At 41.3% G+C, this 20,562-nt stretch overlaps 1 protein-coding gene across 1 annotated transcript in view; it reads left to right on the top strand.

Annotated features, from left to right (window-relative positions):
• LOC111173463 (uncharacterized) overlaps positions 1-19,699 on the top strand; it is a 28,841-nt gene extending 9,142 nt beyond the window's left edge. The window contains exons 3-4 of the mRNA XM_089903550.1: positions 7,934-8,440; positions 9,184-19,699. Coding sequence (XP_089759676.1) covers positions 7,934-8,225 — 292 coding nt within the window. The 3' untranslated portion in view covers positions 8,226-8,440; positions 9,184-19,699. The remainder of the gene's footprint in view (positions 1-7,933; positions 8,441-9,183) is intronic.
• The last annotated feature ends 863 nt before the right edge of the window (positions 19,700-20,562 follow it).

Raw genomic sequence — 20,562 nt, 5'->3', positions numbered from 1 at the left:
TTACTACAGGGTTTCTTGATCTGCATGTAGACTTCTGATTTTAAAATACTGCATTTCAGTTAGTAGGAAGCAAAGATATTATCTGTTTCCAGAGAAGTTTCATGTAGTATTCCAGAAAATAGAGGCTTTGATTCATCCCGTCATCAGACGATTGGAGTCCATTATAGTGTCTGAACAGCTTTAGATTATATTGACTAGAAGGAGTAATCACAGAGAAAAAAAAGGGTTACTTGGAATCTTTATTCTCATCTGCATTTGAGTCTTTTGCAACCCAGCTGAATGTATTTGTATGATTTGCACCATGCATTTCTCTGTCTTCTCTTCACAAGTTCCCTGAAATGTAACACTCTGGACCTTTACCGCCACCTTTATTTACATAAAGAAAGGATTTTTCCATTTAGAGATAAACATGTTGGAGGTGGGTAGTTAATATTGTGTATAATCAATGTCCCACATTTTCAGAGGGGCCTCAATCCAGAACAAAGAATGAGAAGAGGACTCTGATGGTAGCTGCCCCACTGATTGGGAGAAGGTCTCTATACCAGTTGGGAAAGTCACTGCATGAGTCTTTGTATTTTTTAATCAGATATATGATCAGAGGATCTGTACTGCATGCATTTTGAAGAGAAAAGGGGCTGAATTTGTTCTCTATACTTACTTTTTCCATGTTTGTCACGTTAATATTTAAAAAACAACAAACAAAAACCCCTTTGTATCCCTGCAGTAACCCATATTGCCTTGGCAACAGTAGCTAGCCCAGTGGAGTCACAAAATATCAAGACAGAAAATTTTAAACGCACTTAAAATGTCAGATGGTTCAAGATCATCCTGCAATGCCTTAGAACTGACCTTCCAGCATGTAATACAGTTGCTTTTAACTGCCTTTCTCCTGATTGAATGTAGATGGGAAAGACAGATTACAGAACTTAAATTCTTTTTAGGATGTTCTAAAATTTTATGGTTTTTCTTTTGAGGGAAGCATTCTTTGAAAATTAAGGGGGGGTGGAATTACAAATCCTTTCTTTGAGTGAGGTGTTCTTATGGAGATTGGTGATAAGTCCAAAATCAAGCTCAATCAATGGGTCAGGCAAGATGTGCTCTCTTTTTTATGCTATTTGAAGTAGACAATATATAGTAGAACCTCAATTAGCATTAAACTCAGTGGATATCTGCTAAAACTGTGACTGCAGAATAAAAACATAGTAATGCCTATATATACTTGAAGTCTTTTCTGTACTAGAAATCTCATTTATGTGGGAGCTTTCTGTTTAGTGTATGAACTACTAAATATATACAAAATATAGTATATGTTTTCCTTAAGTTAGCAAATGCTGCGAAGTCCTGCATAGACTTCATGACCCAACTATAGGACATTTTAGAGTAATGCTTTCATCTCTTTTTTTCTTCCTCTCGTTTTAAAATCTCAATATATTTTTCTGTATTGTTGTATTGGTTTATTTTTGTTTGCTGCTACAAACTCCTTTTTTTTTTTTGGACTGAGGAGAGGAATAAACTAATAACTGGATAAACCTATCTTTCTCTTCCTTCCCCAGAGAAAAGAACTGAAATGTTAGCCCAGATTATTGGCTCTGAAAGAGCCAGAAAACTCTTTGAACTGAAGTGACCGTCTCATTTCAGAGGTCAGAGTTCAACCTTCTTATTTCAGCCCTTAGAAAATGGAAGCCAAAGTTTATGTGATTAGATACTAGTTGATGACAACATCTGTGTCCTTGATTATTCAAAACACTTTTGCCAATTGGGTATCAGGTGTCTAGAAAGGGAGGCAGCTGTAGGTGGAATTTCATATGGTGTTACAGACAGTGTTACAGACTAATGATGCCAATTGAAATTATTTATGTTGTTAATCGTTAATTATAAACATTGCATCGTATCATGAACATTTTATCCTTTAGTAGAGTCAAGCTGCCACTCATCTACATTTCTACTGTCAGATTCCCAAAGCAAAAATCTCTTAGTTATTCTACTTTTTGCTAATTACAAAGTTAAAATTTTTTAGCAGAAGACTTCTTGTTTCTCAAAATGGAGGGTTAGGTTAGTTGGATCCCGTTAAAAAAAATTGAAAAGTTGAAAAGACTTGACAAGTGGGACTCTCTGGCTAGTTTTTTGGATAAAAGACTGTTTTCAGAATAATATTTGGAAGGGTTGGTGGGAGCGGGGAGTCAAAACTGCCTATGCCGCAGGGGAATTGAAGACAGCACCCAGCTGACCAAGGTTGTTAACCCTGCTCGGGTAGGAGGGACGGAGGTCAAGTCCAGCAGGGAAGGCAGTTCTGGAAGACTTTCCCTATAGCCTTTAACCCCAAAGTGCAACGGCATCAGCGTGAGTTAAGCAGAACTAAATATGCCCTTCTGCATCACAACCACAAGAGACTAGAAAATGCTACTTGGAAGTGAGCAGAACAGGAGGAAGAAGGAAAAGAAAATAATCCCATAGAAAATTGGCCACAGACCAGTCCTCACAGGCATTTGCATTTTGGGCACATACAATCTGAGGGAGCCAGAGAAAGTCAAGCCTTAAACTTGGTTTGACTTGGTTTCCAAGTAATGGAGTTTCCAAGAGTCTAACCGGCAAATGCAAAATGCAGAGGAGGGAGCATATTCATCTCAGGCCGCAGGAAAACCTCACAGGCAGTTTTCAAGGTCAGTAGCAAATGCGCAGTTATAGGTAACCAAGCTCACAAGAAAGCAAGACAATAGGAGGGAGCATCAGCCAAAAACAGGACAGCAGGAAGAGGTTGTGTAGACTGCTGCTATCAGAATTCTCAGGCTCAGATTATAAAGCCACTTTGCTTACTGGGTTTAAAAAAATAAATGACAATATTGGAAATGTTTGCAGGAAACAGAAAGCTACTGAAATAAGACAGATTGGTTAAGGAACTAAACAGAATTTATATATACTTATTATAAACTCTGTATGTATTTGTTATAAATTATATATATACGGACATCTTTGGCAGCAGATTGGATACTAGAATACAGAAGAAGATTAGTGAACTAAAAATAACTCAGAATATATATCATCGAGAATTTACAACAGGGAGTCAAAAATATGAACAGAGGAAAGAAACCTAGAAGAGACAGAAGTTTGAACACATGTTTTTAAAAATAGACATTCTTTAACAATAAGAATTCTTGAAAGAAAATGACTACAATATCATCACACCTAAATATTTATAATAATTCCTTAATACTTTCAAATATCTATTCCATCTAACATACATTTGATCAAAATCCCAGAAGGCAAGGAAAGAGATAATAGGGGAGATTCAATATTTAAAGAAATAGTGACAAACTTTTCCAGTGCTAATAGAAATACTATTCCCTGACTCACTGGCAAGTTAATACCAAGAAGGATCATTTTAAAATCCACACCTACATTCAGCAGAGTAAAACTGAAGAAAACTAAAAATAGAGGGGTGAGGGGGAGAGGGAAGAATAGCCAGAGAAAAAGTCAGATTAGCTTTGAAGAAAGGACAGTTGGACTTGTTGATTTTTTAAAATAAATTTATTTATTGTATTTATTTATTTTTGGCTGTGTTGGGTCTTTCGTTGCTGTGCTCCGGCGTTCTCTAGTTGTGGCAAGAGGGGGCTACTCTTCGTTGTGGCGTGCGGGCTTCTCATTGCAGTGGCTTCCCTTGTTGTGGAGCATGGGCTGTAGGCACGCGGGCTTCAGTAGTTGTGGCATGCGGGCTTCAGTAGTTGTGGCTCGCGAGGTCTAGAGCACAGACTCAGCAGTTGTGGCGCACAGGTTTAGTTGCTCCGCGGCATGTGGGATCTTCCCGGACCAGGGCTCAAACCAATGTCCCCTGAATTGGCAGGTGGATTCTTAACTACTGCGCCACCAGGGAAGCCCCGGACTTGTTGATTTCTGAACAGCCACAATGGTAGCCAGGAACCAGTGGTATGATCTCTTCAATATGTTAATAGAAAATAGTTACCAGCGAAAAATCCTACATCATCAAAAGTGACCTTTGAGATGCAAAGTCATGTGCATTTTGTAATCCTAAAGTCTTGTATTTTATAAAATTCTGTAAGTGCAGTGAGCTGCACAATTAAGGACAAAAGCATGTGACTTGAATCACTGCCTAATAAGTCTTTACATCCTTGTACTCTCTTATTTCCACCTTCCTCCCCATCAAATTATCACCACTATCAGTTATCTAATATTAATTTCTCCACTGACACAATTTTCCTCTATGATTTAAAAAATTAGTTTTGTTTAAATTTATCATCAACAGGGCATGGAATCAAGATAAAAGGATACTTTGGAGAATATGGCCCCATTCATACTTTCTCATCCATGTGCTTTTTAAAAACAGAAAATAACTAGATTTTGTGTTTACAAGAGTATTGCGGAAGATGTGCTATCAAATATACTAATTGCTAGAGCTTTTGGGGGAAGCAATATGGCAGTATGTCTTGAGAACCTCAAAGTGTTCATTTCCTTTGGCCTGGTGATTCCATGAGTGTGGAATCTATCCAAGAGAAGATGGAATACACACTACACACCCGGTACACACAGCATCACAGTACAGAAAAGTCATTTTGCAAAAGATACACATCAAATTATATTTATAATAATGAAAAATTGGAAGTAACTTACAAGTCCAACAATTTAGGGAACAGCTTAAAATTTTTGATTCAGTCATACAATGGAAATTTTGTAGCTTTTTAAAAATGATGTCTAATGATACAGTAATAGAAGAAAATACATATGGTCCAATATTAAGAGGAAAAAGCAAGATACAAAGTTGTTTCTACAATATGATTTTCTACATTAAAAGATTTGAGAGAAACCTATACAAATGCTACATTGGTTCCTCTTGGGTAATAATATCATAGATGATTTTTCTCCCTCTTCCTTAGTCTTTTTTATACTTTCTAAAATACAACAAATATATATTATTTTAATAATCAGAAAATTATTTAAAAATCTAATTAGTATCTCTTAAGCTGGGTGAGGAGACTCAGGTGTTCATTGTGTCATTTATTTTTATCCCTACATATGTCTATCATACTTACGTAACATAACAATTAACAAAGCAAAATATAAATAGATGACTTGTAGAGGTAGGATATAACCATATATAATGTTACTTAAAAGTCAGGAATCAGGGCTTCCCTGGTGGCGCAGTGGTTGAGAGTCCGCCTGCCGATGCAGGGGACACATGTTCTTGACCCGGTCCGGGAAGATCCCACATGCCGCGGAGCGGCTGGGCCCGTGAGCCATGGCTGCTGAGCCTGCACATCTGGAGCCTGTGCTCCGCAACGGGAGAGGCCACAACAGTGAGAGGCCCGCGTACCATAAAAAAAAAAAGTCAGGAATCAAAAGGTGTTGTGTCCCCTGTCTGGGCATTCACAGAGACTATAACTCACTAATAGTAAACATCAAAGAAAGTAAAATGGACGATAAAGAAATGTGTTATTTATGAACTAAATATTAATAACCCCAAATTTGTTTACATGTCAAATTGAGTACATCCAAATTGTCTATTTAAATAAAAATAATCTTTCGCTACATCCTAACAGTCAATAACAATAGAAGAAAAAGTTTATCTCATCTAGCTGTTAGAGAAATATGTCTTCTTTAGAATAAAACTTCCACAGATTATAATTTCAATGTTATTGAAATTATACAGCCACACAGATATATATATATTTTATACATATATATAACAAATATATAACATATATATATATAATACACACTTACCAAGAATTTAGAATAGGGAGTCAAAAATATAGAAAATACAAAGTAGAAGACCTGAAAGATACACTGAGGCCTAACATACACTTTTAAATAACACATTATTTAGAATATATAAATATATCCTAACTTATCATAAATAATATAATTCCAAAATTATGCAAAGGTCACTTGAATGAACATGACAGTATGACTGTGACTTGAACATTACCTGGCTAGCAGGTCCCTGAGAGGGTCAAGGGCGGGAAAGAGATTTTGTTAAAAGCAGATTCCTAGCCATGTAGGTTTCTTCTGTTTTCTCCTCCTCCTGTTCCTGCTCTGTATTCTTTATCACTAAGAGTCATCCTGGTCTCTCCTTCATCTCCCACAGCCAGTTACCAAGTCTTGCTGATTTTACTTTGTAAACATTTCTCAAATATGCCCCCTCTTCCTTACCCTGCTCTCATTGCCCTATGGAGGTCCCATTCTCTACCTGGAATATGGCCTTAGCCTCATGACGGGCCTCCCTACCGGCTTCACCTGCTGGAGAGATTCCTATGAGATACATATCTGTTGGCATTCCTTCCAGGCGTCATTCAATTCCACAAATACTTTTTTAGCACCATTTAAGTACCAAGCACTGTTTTAGGCACTGAACACACCAGTGAACAAGATGGATCAAGTTCCTACACTCAAGGAACTTAAATTCTAATAGGAATAAATAATTCAAAGACATGCTTGGATGTTCTTTCTAAGACCTGGCCTCTCCTGCCTTCCTTCACCCATCAAATGCTGGCATTTCTGCCCATGGTTTACGTTTGGGTAGTATTCAGCTTTTTGTGGTTCAGCTTAGGAATCATTTCCCCCCTGAGAACCTTTATGAGCTTCATACTGGGCTAAGTGGTCCTTTTTTGTGCCTCATAGCACCATGTGTATAACTTTATTACAGCATCTCCCACATTTCATTAAAATATGTGTTTGTCTCCTTCATGAGGTTGTAAGCATTTGAGGAAGGAAATTATGGCTTAATCATTTTTGTAATTCCAGTGGTCAATGCAAATGAAGGTAGAAAAGATGGGAAGCAGGATTAATAGGTTAAAAAAAAGTTGGAGTGATACTGGTTTAACATATCTAGTCTGATGGAGGAAGGAAGGCTTCCTTGGCTGGGACAGTAAAATATTGTGAGAAAGAAAGGTTGGGGCAAAAAGAGAAGATCTTGCTTGTGGTCATATGTGGCACTTCCTCAACACTGGTTTGTTTATGAATGTGGATGTAACATGAGTGTGGCCTTTGCTGTTAACACAGGAGGCTGCTTGTTCTAAATAGACAATTCTCCGCAAAGGACTAAATCAAACCACTTTATTGTTCCTGTGACCCTTGTCACTTGCCTCCCAGGTCTTTTGGTCCCTGTGGAAGTCATGGGAACAAGGAATCCAGATACTTTGATCTGGTCATGGAGAAATATAACCCCCATGAAAGTAAGGATGAGATGCTCCTGTCCAAGTTTATATCTTTTCTTACCTTGTACTATTAGTTAAACTATTTAGCTACTAAGCCCCTTAGTAAGTAATTAGGAAGCATTAAGTTATTAACCAGGAGCAGCATGGAGCCAGTAGTGATTATCCTCAATCCCTAGATGGAGAGCAAATACAAACAAGAGTTATTTTAGTGAATGGAGAAAATAGGTAGAGCATCTAGCCACAATCACTAGTTAAGCCATTAACAAAGAAGATCACTCTCCCTAGGCAGGGTGACATTGAATGCCAGAAATGAACTGAATCAAATAAGCATTAACAGCACAACCAAAAAGCCACAATGCAATCCTAAGATGGGGTGCAAGGCAGGATCCGTATCAGTTATCCTGTTCTAAGTAGTAACAGAAAAACCCAATGCAAGCATGTTTAATCAGTAGAGAGGATTTATGGGACCATGAAAAGGAAGATTCCTAGGTAAGGAAGTGAACTAATCAGGAGAGATTAACACTGTAACTGATAACTTTAAAATTCTGGTGATTTCGGGACTTCCCTCGTGGTCCAGTGGGTAAGACTCCGTGCTTCCAGTGCGGGGCGCCCAGGTTCGATCCCTGATCGGAGAACTAGATCCCACATGCCGCAACGAAGATCCTGCATGCCACAACTAAGACTCAGCACAGCCTAAATAAATAAAAATAAAAGACTTTTTTAAATTCTGGTGATTTCACACAATGTAAATTTGTTTCCCCATGCAGTTTGGTCCAGTGTTCCCGGTCAAGCAACCGTCCTGAGATGCTGTCCTCCAAATGGTTACCCACGCTCTCTCCATTGTGGTTCTCCACTCAGCCAGCAGATGGGGAAAGAAAAAAGATCACTAGAGAAGAGGCAGGCTTGAAAGGGGAGACATCGATTTGGTCCACATTCCATTGGCTAGAACTCAGTCATATGGCCAAGGAGGCTGGAAAATGTAGTGAGCTGTGTGCCCAGGAAAAAAAGGAAACACTAGCAAATATTCAACTAGTTTTTGCCAGCTGCAATGGGAGCTAAATGTTTTCTGGCTTATTTCCAATGAAAATAGAGTGCCTCAGTCCCTGTATTCTAAGAAAGACAGAGATTCACCTTGAGTCACAGGCACATCCCTGAACAGACGAACTGACCAGGGGACTGCAATGGGCTGATGGCCTCAAGCCCACCAGAGTCCACCTGTTGAACGAGAGGTGGGGTCGGCTTTCCCTGAAATGTCTGGACTGCATGGGAAAGAGGTAAATATCAGAGAGATAATGTAAGTACTATTAGGAAGTAGGAACAGATTAGTGAACTAGCAATGTCCACCTAAGGTCCTCATCCTAGAAAAATGGAATATCAAAAAGATGACGAGATAGCTCAAGGATCTGGAGAAAACCATGGGTGAGACATGTGACCTGGTTATTGAAACTTGTGCCTGCCAGGCACTCAGGCGCTGGGAATGAAGCAAGAGCCCTGTTCCTGGCAAACCTGTGTAAAGCTGAGAAAGTAGCAAGGAACAATAACTCTGTCCTTTAAACTGAGCACCTGCCTTTGGGTCCCTTAGATTCCCCTGAATCTGGGGGCATCACTAAATCCCTGAAGTAGAGAGGTCCCAGTTTAGGTTAGAAGGCTACAGAGGCTGGAAGTAAGAGAAATTGCTAGGCTTAATATTCCAATGTCATTCATTCCATGAATGATGTAGAGATTTATTCAAGGAAATGAGCATACACATTTTCTCATTAAAAGGACCAAAACTCCATGCATTTTTCTGGGTGATAGGTTTTGAACCTATTGTTTCTTCAGCTCGTACTTTCAGTCCGTTTATTGTTTCCAGAGAATGTCTCTAATCACAAATGAACTGTCTTTTGGCCCAGCTAAAGTCGATATATGCGCCATCCATTCTCTCATATAAGAATATAAAGAGAACTTTATTTCTAGAGTCCCACACTCCTTGATCTTGTGAAATTTTTATTCATTTTTAATATTCTTTGTTTTTCAGATTCACAGCAGCTAAATGTACTCAGGACTCTCCGATTACCACTGTCTTTGCAATTTGGGACCTGGCTGTCATCAATCCAGGGAAAGATATTCAGGAAACTTTCCCTTTAAGGTTAGAAGTGCTTTGAAATCTAGAGCATATTCCTGAAACACCATCGTGTTTCTGGAACAGACCTGTTCAGTGAAGTTTCCCACCCTTCACTACAAGCCCTAAGTGGTGACAGCCCAGTGGGGGTGTGGGGAGAGAGAGAGAGGATGTACAGAAGAGGGACAGGCATTCAGAGACAGAATACTGGTGTTTTGGTCTCTGTCTCCCCACTCCAGCCAGGGGGCGCTTCAGAGTAGAGATCACCATCTTTTAAACCTGTCAAGCCTGGACACTACACATGTGTGCTCAGAGCAAGGCACCAATTCAACAAACATTTTATTTAGGGCTTATCATATTCCAGGCTCTGTTGTTAGGGAAAGCATCCCCCAGTGAAAGGATCAACATATGGAAATAATTTAAATATCTATCTATCTATCTAATGACTATTAGAAAAACCACAGAATTATCTTAAAAGATGAGCTAGAATCATATGTATTGACAGGGAAGGATACTCGAGACTTATGTTGAGGGGAAAAAGTTTACTAACAGTCTGTATAGTATGGTCCCTGTTTTGATTGTTTTTAAAGTATAGATAAATGATCAGAGTTGGATTTACGGCAAGGCTAAGGCTCAGAAGCTCTCACTTGCAGAGATCTTGTTCAAAACTCTGAACTTAATTTTGTATTTTTCATAAAGAGGGTCTCCAAAAAAGCATAAGTATGAGGTCAAAATCTGAATCATTCCCTGATATTTATATACATGACCAACTTTATGGCCAACCGTGGTTATCTCAGGCAGTTGGAATGCAGAGACTTTCTCTTTTCTATCATCCCAAAGAATGCCTCCTGAAATTCCTTTATAGCCATCCCTTCTCTTACCCGTAACCCCTGGCCAGCCCTCCCTGTGTTTCTACACCTATCTCTGAGTGAGATAACTCTTGGGCTTTGTAAACAGAAGTCCATTATTCAAATAGTAGATACTATCTCTACCCTTTGTCCCAGCCGACCTATGGGACACCCTCTCTCATCATCTTCCTCCAAGTTCTGCTTTTCCCTGTTTCCCAGTGACCAGTATCATGACCTTCCACTTCATTCCCTTTAACCAATATTCCCTTAATCTCATATTGTCTGTTTCTCTCCCACTCTGCTCATTTTCTGACAAAAAGCAAAGACCAAAAATTACATATATGTGTTTCTAGAACAGAGACTTTATTTCTCACTAGTGATAAAAATTTTCTAGCACAATAAATATGCCTAAAATCTACTTAAAACTTAAGACAAATAAAAATAGCTAGTAAAGTCCATAAAACCAACAGCAGTGCTTTAATTAGATTATGGTGCTTTTTTGCATATGTTTTCCTTATGTGGTAATGTTTGGTGCCCAGAGAGGCTTAGGGCTATTTACTGCTGTCTAAAATTGGCTTTTTGGACCAGCTACACTTCCTTAAGCATCTTCACATTTTTTTTATTTTGCATCACAAATCAAAAATGCTACATTCAGCCAGTAGTTCAGTGCAATTAGTAGACTGTAAACTATTTGATCATCATGGAATCAGTGCATTAGTTATCTGTGATTAAACTTAATTTATGTGAATTGAATATGCAAGAAATATAATTTAACTGTACCCTGTATTAGTTCAAATTAAGTTCAACTGCATATAATAGTTAGCTGCTTTCTCTTGCAAAGGGATTTTACAAATACTAGGCAGTTTGGGGTTGCCGTGGCCAGGTGTCCCAAATTCTTTAAGAACTCAATCTCCTTCTGGCTGTCAGCTCTTATAATCTCTAAAGTGTGGCCCTGGTATTCATGGTCTAGGAAGGTAACTGGCTCTCCAGCCATCTCATCTATGTTCCAGGCTGGCAACAGATGAGGAAGAATAAACACATAAACACTTAATAAGGAGGCTTCACCCAGAAATGCTGCACAGTATTCTCACACCCCTATGGCAAATACCCCAACATCTGACTCAGTGAACTGTTCCTGAGAATAGGAAATGTCATCTTTTAACTGGACTGCAATGCACCAACTAAAAATTTGGGATCTCTTACTAAAGGAAAAGGGGAGATTAGGTTGAGTGAAGAAATTTGCATTCCCTGCCACGGTCTTAACATAAATAATATGATGATTTAAAGATGTTATATCTCTTCATAATACTTTGAATTCTGTTAAAAGATAAAGCACATAAAAACCTTAATAAAAGTAAAACCTAGTTCAATCAGTATAGTGAATCATCAGAATTTAAATAGATTCATAGTGTCAGCAGTGCACAGATGGGCTGCATTTGAGCAGAGGTTGCTTGGAAGGATGCAGAATACTCAGGAAGCAACCACTTCTTTTCCCTGTCATTGGGAAACGGGTAAAAGCAGAACTTGGAGGAAGATGATGAGAGAGGGTGTCTTATGGGCTGGCTGGGACATAGGGTAGAGATAGTATCTACTCTTTGAACAGTCGTGGTCATGAAGATCTGGAAAGTGCATATCAGATCTGCGTGTTTGACTGTGGAATTCAGTGCTGGAGGACAGAAAGAAACAGAAGGTAAGGTTCCTGTCCCAAAAGGCGTTTCCATTTAGGCTGGGAAACAAGTTCAATAAATCCTTCAACTTTTCATGTATTCAGTATACAAGAGCTCTCAATACAGTGATAGAAGACAATCCACAAGTCGGTGTGTGATTTTTTTTTTCCAGTCAAATGCATAGACGATTGGTGCTGTAAGTGATTGCATGTGTTCTGCTGATGAGGCAGTAAGAGTGTAACTAAAGGAAGAAGAGGTTTGAAAAGGAGTGGGTAAGGAAATCCAGGTTGCAGATTGGGGAGTTAACATTTATTGAGCTCCGCTCTGTGTCAGGCACTTTGTCAGGTGCTTTATGTAATCTGTGGGATAATTACTGTTATTCCATTTTTCAGATGAGGAGTCTGAGGCTCACATCAGTAATTTCTTGCGGTTGAGCAGCCAGCCAGGAGAGAGAGCAGAATTTGAATGCGGGTCTGTCCCAAAATATATGCTGTTTCCATTACAGAATTCCACCCCGATAGGAGTTGGGGTGGGATAGTGTTGTATAAATGTGTTGTCATCCAAGCCTCACTAGCTGGGAGGTTCTGGATGAGGTCACATTTATATATTCAGATTTCACTAGCTCAAAGTCTGTATCACTCATTTAAGAATTCTGATTTTCACCCAGTGAATCCATCTGCACTACTACCCGCATTGGCCTCTTCCATCTGGGAAAACTCGCCCTCACTGACCTTGACTGCTCCATGCAGAACCCCCCCACCCCACCATGATTCTCTCGGTCCTGAGAGTTTAGCAGTTTCTTTTACTGTCAGAAGCCACAGTGATTCCATGACATAGCAGGGTTGATTGATTCACTCGAATATTTATCAGGGGCTCTGTGAGATGGAGAGGTGAGCTAGAGCTCTGAACCTGGCTCTGACACAGAGGCAGGTGTTGGTTTAGTGAGAGGAGGCCAACAATAAGCATGATAATTGCTAGTTGTGGTAAATGCTATTAAGACAATAAACGGAGCAGTGTGATAGGAAATAATGACAGGCAGTGGGAGGGTGTTAGGGCTTCGAAGGAGACAGCCATTTCTTTTCATAAAGCCAGTTTATTTTTTTTTAATTCCTTGGAGCAATCATTCATATCAGGGTAGCTGGGCCAATATCAAATGAAGCAGCAGTTATGATGCCTTCCCTGGAGCCATGATTCCCCTCTAAATCCCACGCACAGTGCAGAATCCTACCAACCTCTCCTTCGTCCCTCCAATGGTTCTGAAACTTGGCTAAGTTATCAGAATCACTGGGAGATCTTTCAGAATACCTGGGCTCTGCCTTTAGAGACTAGAGTTAGTTGGTTTGGGATGGGTTTCAGGCATGAATTTTAAAGTTCCCAGGTGATTCTAGTATGTAGGCAAGAGTGCAAATCACTGGTCAGAGCAGTGGTTCTCAAACCACTTGAGCATCAGAATTGTCTAGAGGGACTAGTCATTGCTCTGCTCCCTCGTTTCCATTGCCTGGCCCAGGGTCATGGCCTGGGTGCCTCAAGAAACTCACAGTGGCTCCTGATTTTACGATGTGTGGTTCTCATACTTAGGGCAGTGACTCTCAACCTTTAATGGGCATATGAATCATCTGGGGAACTTGTTAAAATGCAGTTCTGAGTGGTTGCCAGTGGCTGGGGCGGGGATGGGGCGAGAAGGAGATGGGGAGTTGTTTTCATGGGTACAGAGTTTCAGTTTCGCAGGATGGAAAGGCTTCTGGGAATTGGTTGCACAAAAATGTGAATATACTTAACACTACTGAACTGTACACTTTAAAAAACAGTTAAGATGGTAAATTCTGTGTTGTGCATATTTTAGCGCAGTTATTTAAAAGTGCAGATTCAGTAGGTCTGGGGCAGGGCCTGAGTGTCTGCAATTCTTATAAGCTCCGAAGTGGTGCCGGTGGGAACGCAGTTGCAGAAGCAAGGGTTCAGGGTGCATCAGGATTACCTGGGGGACTTGGTTTAATGTAGGCTCTTCGTCCTCATCTCCGAGATCTTGATTCAGCATGCCTGAGATGGGGCTCAGGTGTAGCTGCTCTAAACACCCCACTTTAAGAAATAATCTTCCATGGGCTTCACTTCCAAAGGTGAGATAGATTATTTACAGATGCAAAACTGAGTCTGGCATTTTATTTCATGTTTTAAATAAGAGTTTCTGTATGTTTCACAGCTTTATAAAGTGCAGTGGCTTCCCTAGTTCAGCGGGCTAGGAATGGAAAAGACGTTCAGCTGCAAGAGGGACTGGCCCCCAGAGTCCAGGGTCGTTGGCAGGCGCTGGGTTGATGACTGTCATGGAGCTCCTGGAATAGCGTGTCCCCCAGCTGATCAAACCTCAGGGCCGCGCAGTATGCGATATCTGACTGGGTGTTCAGCAGGCCTCCTGTCTTATCACCAAACCGCCCCCACCCCAGCCCATCTCCAGTTCAGAGCAAGACCCAACAGCCAACCAACCCAGATCTACTCCTGGCAAGTCTATGGAGCCCCAGAATCATGCAGAGCTCTAACAGTTACTATTAACGTGCGTTTGCTCTATGGCAGCACCTTAGCCCCATCATCTCATGTAATCCTCTCAACACCCTGTGAGGTATTTGCTGTTATTATCACCATTTTATGGGTGAGGAAATAGAGACTCTGCTAAGTTGAGTAACTTACCCAAAGTCATAGGGCCAGTGTGTGACAGAGCCAGGATTTGAAACCAGCTTTGTCTGGCAAAGATGCCCAGGCTCTTTACACTGTGGAGAATGGCTTTCCATGGGCCTGGAATTTGGGCCAAGAGTGGACTGCAGCTCAGGAGCACTAATTAGCATAAGAGCTGTAACCTGTATGCCTACGGAGAGCCCTCCATTCAAAGTACGCTTCTCCACGTGGTGATCATTTTGCGTTGTACAAAAATACCAGGGCACTCTGTTGTACACCTGAAACTAATATTGTAAGTCAATTATACTTTAATAAACAAACGAAAACAAAGTGAAACTAATACAATATTGTAAGTCAATTATGCTTCAATAAACAAAACCAAAGTGAACTAATATAACATTGTAAGTTGATTATACTTCAATAAACAAACAACAAAGTACACTGACTGTCTTCAACACATGGCTGTCCACAGCAGAATTTCTATTTAGAGTAATTCGCGCTAAGGGGTAAATAAGGCTTAGCCTTCCTAGCAAGTAATGTTTTGAAAAGAGTAACTTATTAACCTAAATGGGTCCATGGTTGATAGAAAGTGTAAGAGAAATTCATGGGGGTGTGCTGGGGGTTGAGTATGGAGGGACTTTCCTTTAGATAAGATCTTTGAAACTGAAAGGGACCATATGTCATCTGGTCCCATTTTTCGTTGTTTAAAGATGAGTTTACATAAAGCAAATTGACGATCGAACATGTTGGTTTGTTTTTTTTTTTAATTTATTTTTGGCTGTGCTGGGTCTTCGTTTCTGTGCGAGGGCTTTCTCTAGTTGCGACGAGCGGTGGCCACTGTTCATCGTAGTGTGCGGGCCTCTCACTATCGCGGCCTCTCGTTGGGGAGCACAGGCTCCAGACACGCAGGCTCAGTAGTTGTGGCTCACGGGACCAGTTGCTCTGCAGCATGTGGGATCTTCTCAGACCAGGGCTCGAACCCGTGTCCCCTGCATTGGCAGGCAGATTCTCAACCACTGCGGCCACCAGGGAAGCCCATCGAACATGTTTTAATATAGATTCTCCCATGTCAGTTTACACAACTTTTTTTTTCTTTTAGCGTTACGCGGGCCTCTCACTGTTGTGGCCTTTCCTGTTGCGGAGCACAGGCTCCGGACGCGCAGGCTCAGTGGCCATGGCTCACGGGCCCAGCCGCTCCACGGCATGTGGGATCTTCCCGGACCGGGGCACGAACCCGTGTCCCCTGCATCGGCAGGCGGACTCAACCACTGTGCCACCAGGGAAGCCCCACAACTTTTTTCATCTAAGCCCCTCCCCTCCTCCTGTTCTAAACAGGAATTGCAGGTGAGATGATTAGAACGCATGTCTAACTATGGACTGAGCATTTATTGAGCATCTATTTGCCAGATTCTGTGCTGGAATTACAAAAATGAAAATAAAATGCATGATTCCAAGAAACTCACACTGTCCTGTGTAGATGTAATTGTCTTGGGTGCTGAGGCAGCTCAGAGGGGGAAGCAAATAGAACACTGGAAGGGACAGTTTAACTGAGTCTTGAAGGATGGCAGGCTTACGAGTTTACCAGGCCAGCAAGCAGGGGCAAGAACCTTCTGGGCAGACAGCCAAAGAAGGGCACCTGAAAGCTCACAGCGAATGGTTCTCCCTGGAGCTGAGGGGCGTGTGAAGAAGCAGCAGGATGTAGTGTTCGACCAGGTGGCAGGGCCAGAGAAGTGTTAGGGAGAAATGCAAGTGACTGTAAGAGGCATTAGCAGAGGTGTGTAGGCTGGGTGAGCCGGAGGCCGCTAGGATGGCCACACAGCCCCACAGGCCTGGGACTCCAAGGGCCCCAGAGGAAGGGAAGGCAGACTCGGGGATGCTGGGACTCACTTTCTTGATCAAAGCTCTCATAGTAGTGCTTTGTAGAACCTGATCGTCTCATCTGAGATCTTAGCTTCAACAGCGATGCCAGAGAAATACCAAAAAAAGATATAAATACCCAGCTGCAAGAATTTGGATCTGAAAGGAATAATAATCTTAACAAGTAGTAGACGTATTAAAGTACTAACGCTCCTGAAGTGAGGTTGGAGTAAGTTAAGGCCCCTCCCTAGATCGCTACTGGCTGTTTCTGCAGGAGCTAATAATGGCCGTCAGGCAGGTGTCACTGCAGCACTTAGTACGTGCAGCACCCTGCCAGCACCTGCTCACCTCTTTACAAGCATTAACTCTCTCCACTGCTCCTTCCAGCTTCCTCTCAGCCAAACACGCTGTCTGGGCAGCACGCTGTCTTTGCAGGCTTCCTGGCAATCTCCATGCGACCGTGAGGTTAGGGCGGCCTGATTCCTGTTTGCCCAAACATAGGAGAACACAGTGTTTTTTTCCAGCCTGTTTTTCAACTACTGATATGTGGAGAAGTAGGAAGCTTTCCTCCCACCCAGTGCTCCAGCAACACACACACACACACACACACACACACACACACACACACACACAAAATGAACCACAATAACACAACATTTAGAAATAGACTTTTCTATGTTACTTGGCTCTCTGAATAGCCTTTCCTGCATATAGAATGACAGAGTGTTTGTTACATTCAACATTGAAGTTGAAGAAACTGAACCCCAAGTAGGTTCAGTAACCTGAATCTGGTCATACAGCTAGTTAGTGGCAAAGCTGAAATCAGACACATCTAACTCTTAGCCAGCACTTTTCCATTATACCTCCTCCTAACTCCCTCTCAAGCCATTTAAAAAAGAAATATATGAGGACTTCCCTGGCAGTCCAGTGGTTAAGACTCCACTGCAGGGGACACAGGTTCAGTCCCTAGTAGGGGAACTGAGATCCGACATGCTGTGCCACGTGGCCAAAAAATTAAAAAATAAAATAAATTCAAAAAGAAATATCTGGAGAAGCAAATGATCCATGTAGAACTAATCATTCAATAATCAACCATACTGGTCCCTTGATTAACGATATTAAGTAAAATTCCCCTGAAACATAGGGAAAGTTTCTAGTGAACCATAGTTGTTTGGTTAGATATTTCTTTGATCCCTGCAGGCATCCGTAAAGAAATGGCCTGGAGGAAAGCAAAATTTCAATCAAAAAAAGGAATCTTTTAGGCAGAGAGAACTCCTGCCAATCTGAGCATTTAAGCCTCCAAAAATAGTATCACATAATTGATGTTACGAGTGTGTACAGCTCAGGAGCCCAGGAATCTGCATATACTTTATAAATATTAAGATATTTCCAGAAAACTGAAACCAGATCATGAGGAATATACTCTCATATTTTTATACATGCAGCACAAAATTCACATCCCTGACTTTAACCTAAAATCTGTGTAGCAAACCATCCTTTTACCAAAATTACTTTGCTCGGAATCTGATCCAACTGAGAAGAGGGTGCCTGAAGCCTCAGAGGGGAAGACATTCATCCTCTGAAAACCAGGTAAACAGAGGATGCTAAAACTGGAAAAGAAGGTTACCAGGTCAGGGTCTTTGCATTTCATTCTCTATCTTGCCATGTTTCAGAAAGAGGACTTTTAGCCACTGGGAGACATGTTCCAGGATCAGAGAAAATTTAACTGTCTGCCTTTTGAAAATTATGATGATATGGTTTTATGTACCCTGATTTTCTGCCACCGCCAGGATTAGATTTAGTTTTTTAATTTATCTGAATTGTGGTACATCCTAATTAACTAGGTTTCAGATCTTGGCGGGGGTGGGGTTTGTACTAGGAAGATGTACATCATCTCAAGAAGAATGTCCCAGCTGCTATTTGGACCCAGCCGTTCTACTTCCAGGAATTCGGTCTAAGGAAATATTTCAGAAGGGAAAAATGCTCACCATGCAGAGATGTTTATAATCAACTTTATGATAGCAAAAGGCAGGAATGAGCAACAATTAGACAATGGTTAAATAAACAATGATAGCAATTCAGTGTGAATATTTTGTAACCATTGAAAATGATACATAGAAAAGCATGTAAGAAACAATCGCATGAGTATTATACCTCATAATTTTATACTTTAGAGTTTACAGATTGTGTTTATATTACATTATCTCACTTATGCTTCATCATAACCTTGTGAAATAGAAGCAGTTCTCTCCATTTGCTGATAGAAAAACAGACTAGTGGAGCTAACATGGTTTGTCTCGGATCACTCATGAAGTATTCAACACATTGACCACAACAATTCAAAAACCATAGGCGTATAGATCAAGACTGGAAAGACCAGAAAACAAGTTGCAAATAGTTGCTCTGTTAAAACGGAGTGTTTTTCCTCTGTGAGTGTGTGTGTTGGGGGTGGGGGGGTTGCAGGTTTGTTTTGTTTGTTTGTTTGTTTTGGTAAAACTCCTTTAAACACTGAATACTTCTAAGATTATTTATCCTAATCATTGATGCCAAGTTCTTCAGCTTCCTTATTAGACATCAGAATCTTGAGATTACCTATGACGGGTTGTCTTTGCTTTTTGCAGATACACACTAAATCATATTCATGGCCTGCATTCTCATACAGACAGGAGGGTTCTCTGGGATGGCCAAACAAGTGGCTTTTACATCTCGCCCACCTACTACATCCCCAACTCCAATGCTGCCATGGCCACAGGGGAGCCCATTCCCACTGAATCTTGCTTGAGACATTCGCTTATATACCCACTAAAGTAGTTCCTCTCTGAAAATCAAGTCCTTGAGTCCTTCGGGGTTGGAAGTTTCCAGAGCTGCTTTCTGGAAAGGTGTCCTGTAGCCAGAGTGATTTGGCAGATACATGTGATCAAGCTTTCAGCTTGTGTCCCTGGTTTAATATGACAAATCTCTCATCCCCAATATTTTGTTCCCTTTGTTTCTCTTTGTTCTCTTTGAGTCTCAGTGTCTTTTCCAGGACATAAACATTCTCCATTGGGAATGTTCATTCTAATTCAAACATCTCCAAAGCTGGAACAAGTAGCACATAAGACAGGATCAGGATTCTCCTTGTCAACACAGAAACGGACATCACTCCCATGGAGACCATCCCTAGAAACGGACATCACTCCCATGGAGACCATCCCTTTTCTCGTACAGCAGGAACAATTTCTGGTGGAAAGTCATCTTTAAAGGATTACCGCCTGGCTGCAACTTGACTGTAAACACAAATATGACCAGAGGAACTGAAATCCCCAAATAGTTTTCAGTTATCAGTGGGCATCCAGGGGATACAGTGTGTACAGCGTGTGTGTGTGTGTGTGTGTTTAAATTCTCAGATCTTAAGGACAGAGATCCAAGTTTGAAAACCATCGCTCTAACCCCGCAGCCTTTGGGGCTGCGGGGTTAGAGCGATGAATTCTCTCTCTCCTCCCTTTCAGGATCAAGCTTTCTGGAAGAATTGTCCAAACACATCATCTCCACTTCTTTCTCTGAAGCATTCTGGCTTCAGGCCCTGCCACTCCACTGACTCTGTCCTTCCAGAAACACCTTTGGAGGAATCAATGGGCACAGCCCTTACGTTGTCACGTACACTGTCCCTGGGGCATCCACCTGCAATGACAGATGGAAATTGGTGATAAGTAACCCACTCCCAGCTCTGAGGTGCATATTCTTCACTGTTTCTAAGATTCCTCCCTGCCTTGTCCCAAAAGATTAAACTTTAGTTGCCTGTAGGGTGACTTGCTTGACAATATACCCTCTTGTTTTCTTCTCTTCCTCATTTCCTTACCACTGTTTCTTAGGATCATCCCCCAAATAAACGGCTTGCATTCAAGTCCTTGTTTCAAGATCTGCTCTGGGACAAACCCCAAATAAGACTCAGTATTTCTTCTGGGAAGTAGTTACTTCTTTGGGATGCAGAGACGTGGGGCTACCAGTCCTCCCATTGGCTGAACCCAAGCAGAAGGCAGGAAACCTGGGTGACACAGTGTGCATACGAGGCTCAGCCTCTAAAAGGATGGAGCAGCACAGAGGAGGTTGGGGGAATGCCTCTGGAGGAAATGGGGTGCAGGAAATAGGACATAACACAGCACCATTACAGGCAGACAGGCTAGCCTACCATGCTGCTTTGATGGAATTCCTTGTGGCCATTGAATTATGTGGAGCTCTAGGACTTATTAGGCCTACATGTATTTCCTGATTTTTCTATA

This window comes from Delphinapterus leucas, chromosome 21, assembly GCF_059928025.1.
Source record: "Delphinapterus leucas isolate spDelLeu-1000000601 "Yukka" chromosome 21, BTC_Dleu_Yukka2, whole genome shotgun sequence".
NCBI lineage: Eukaryota > Metazoa > Chordata > Mammalia > Artiodactyla > Monodontidae > Delphinapterus > Delphinapterus leucas.
This window is presented reverse-complemented; position numbering and strand designations above follow the sequence as displayed.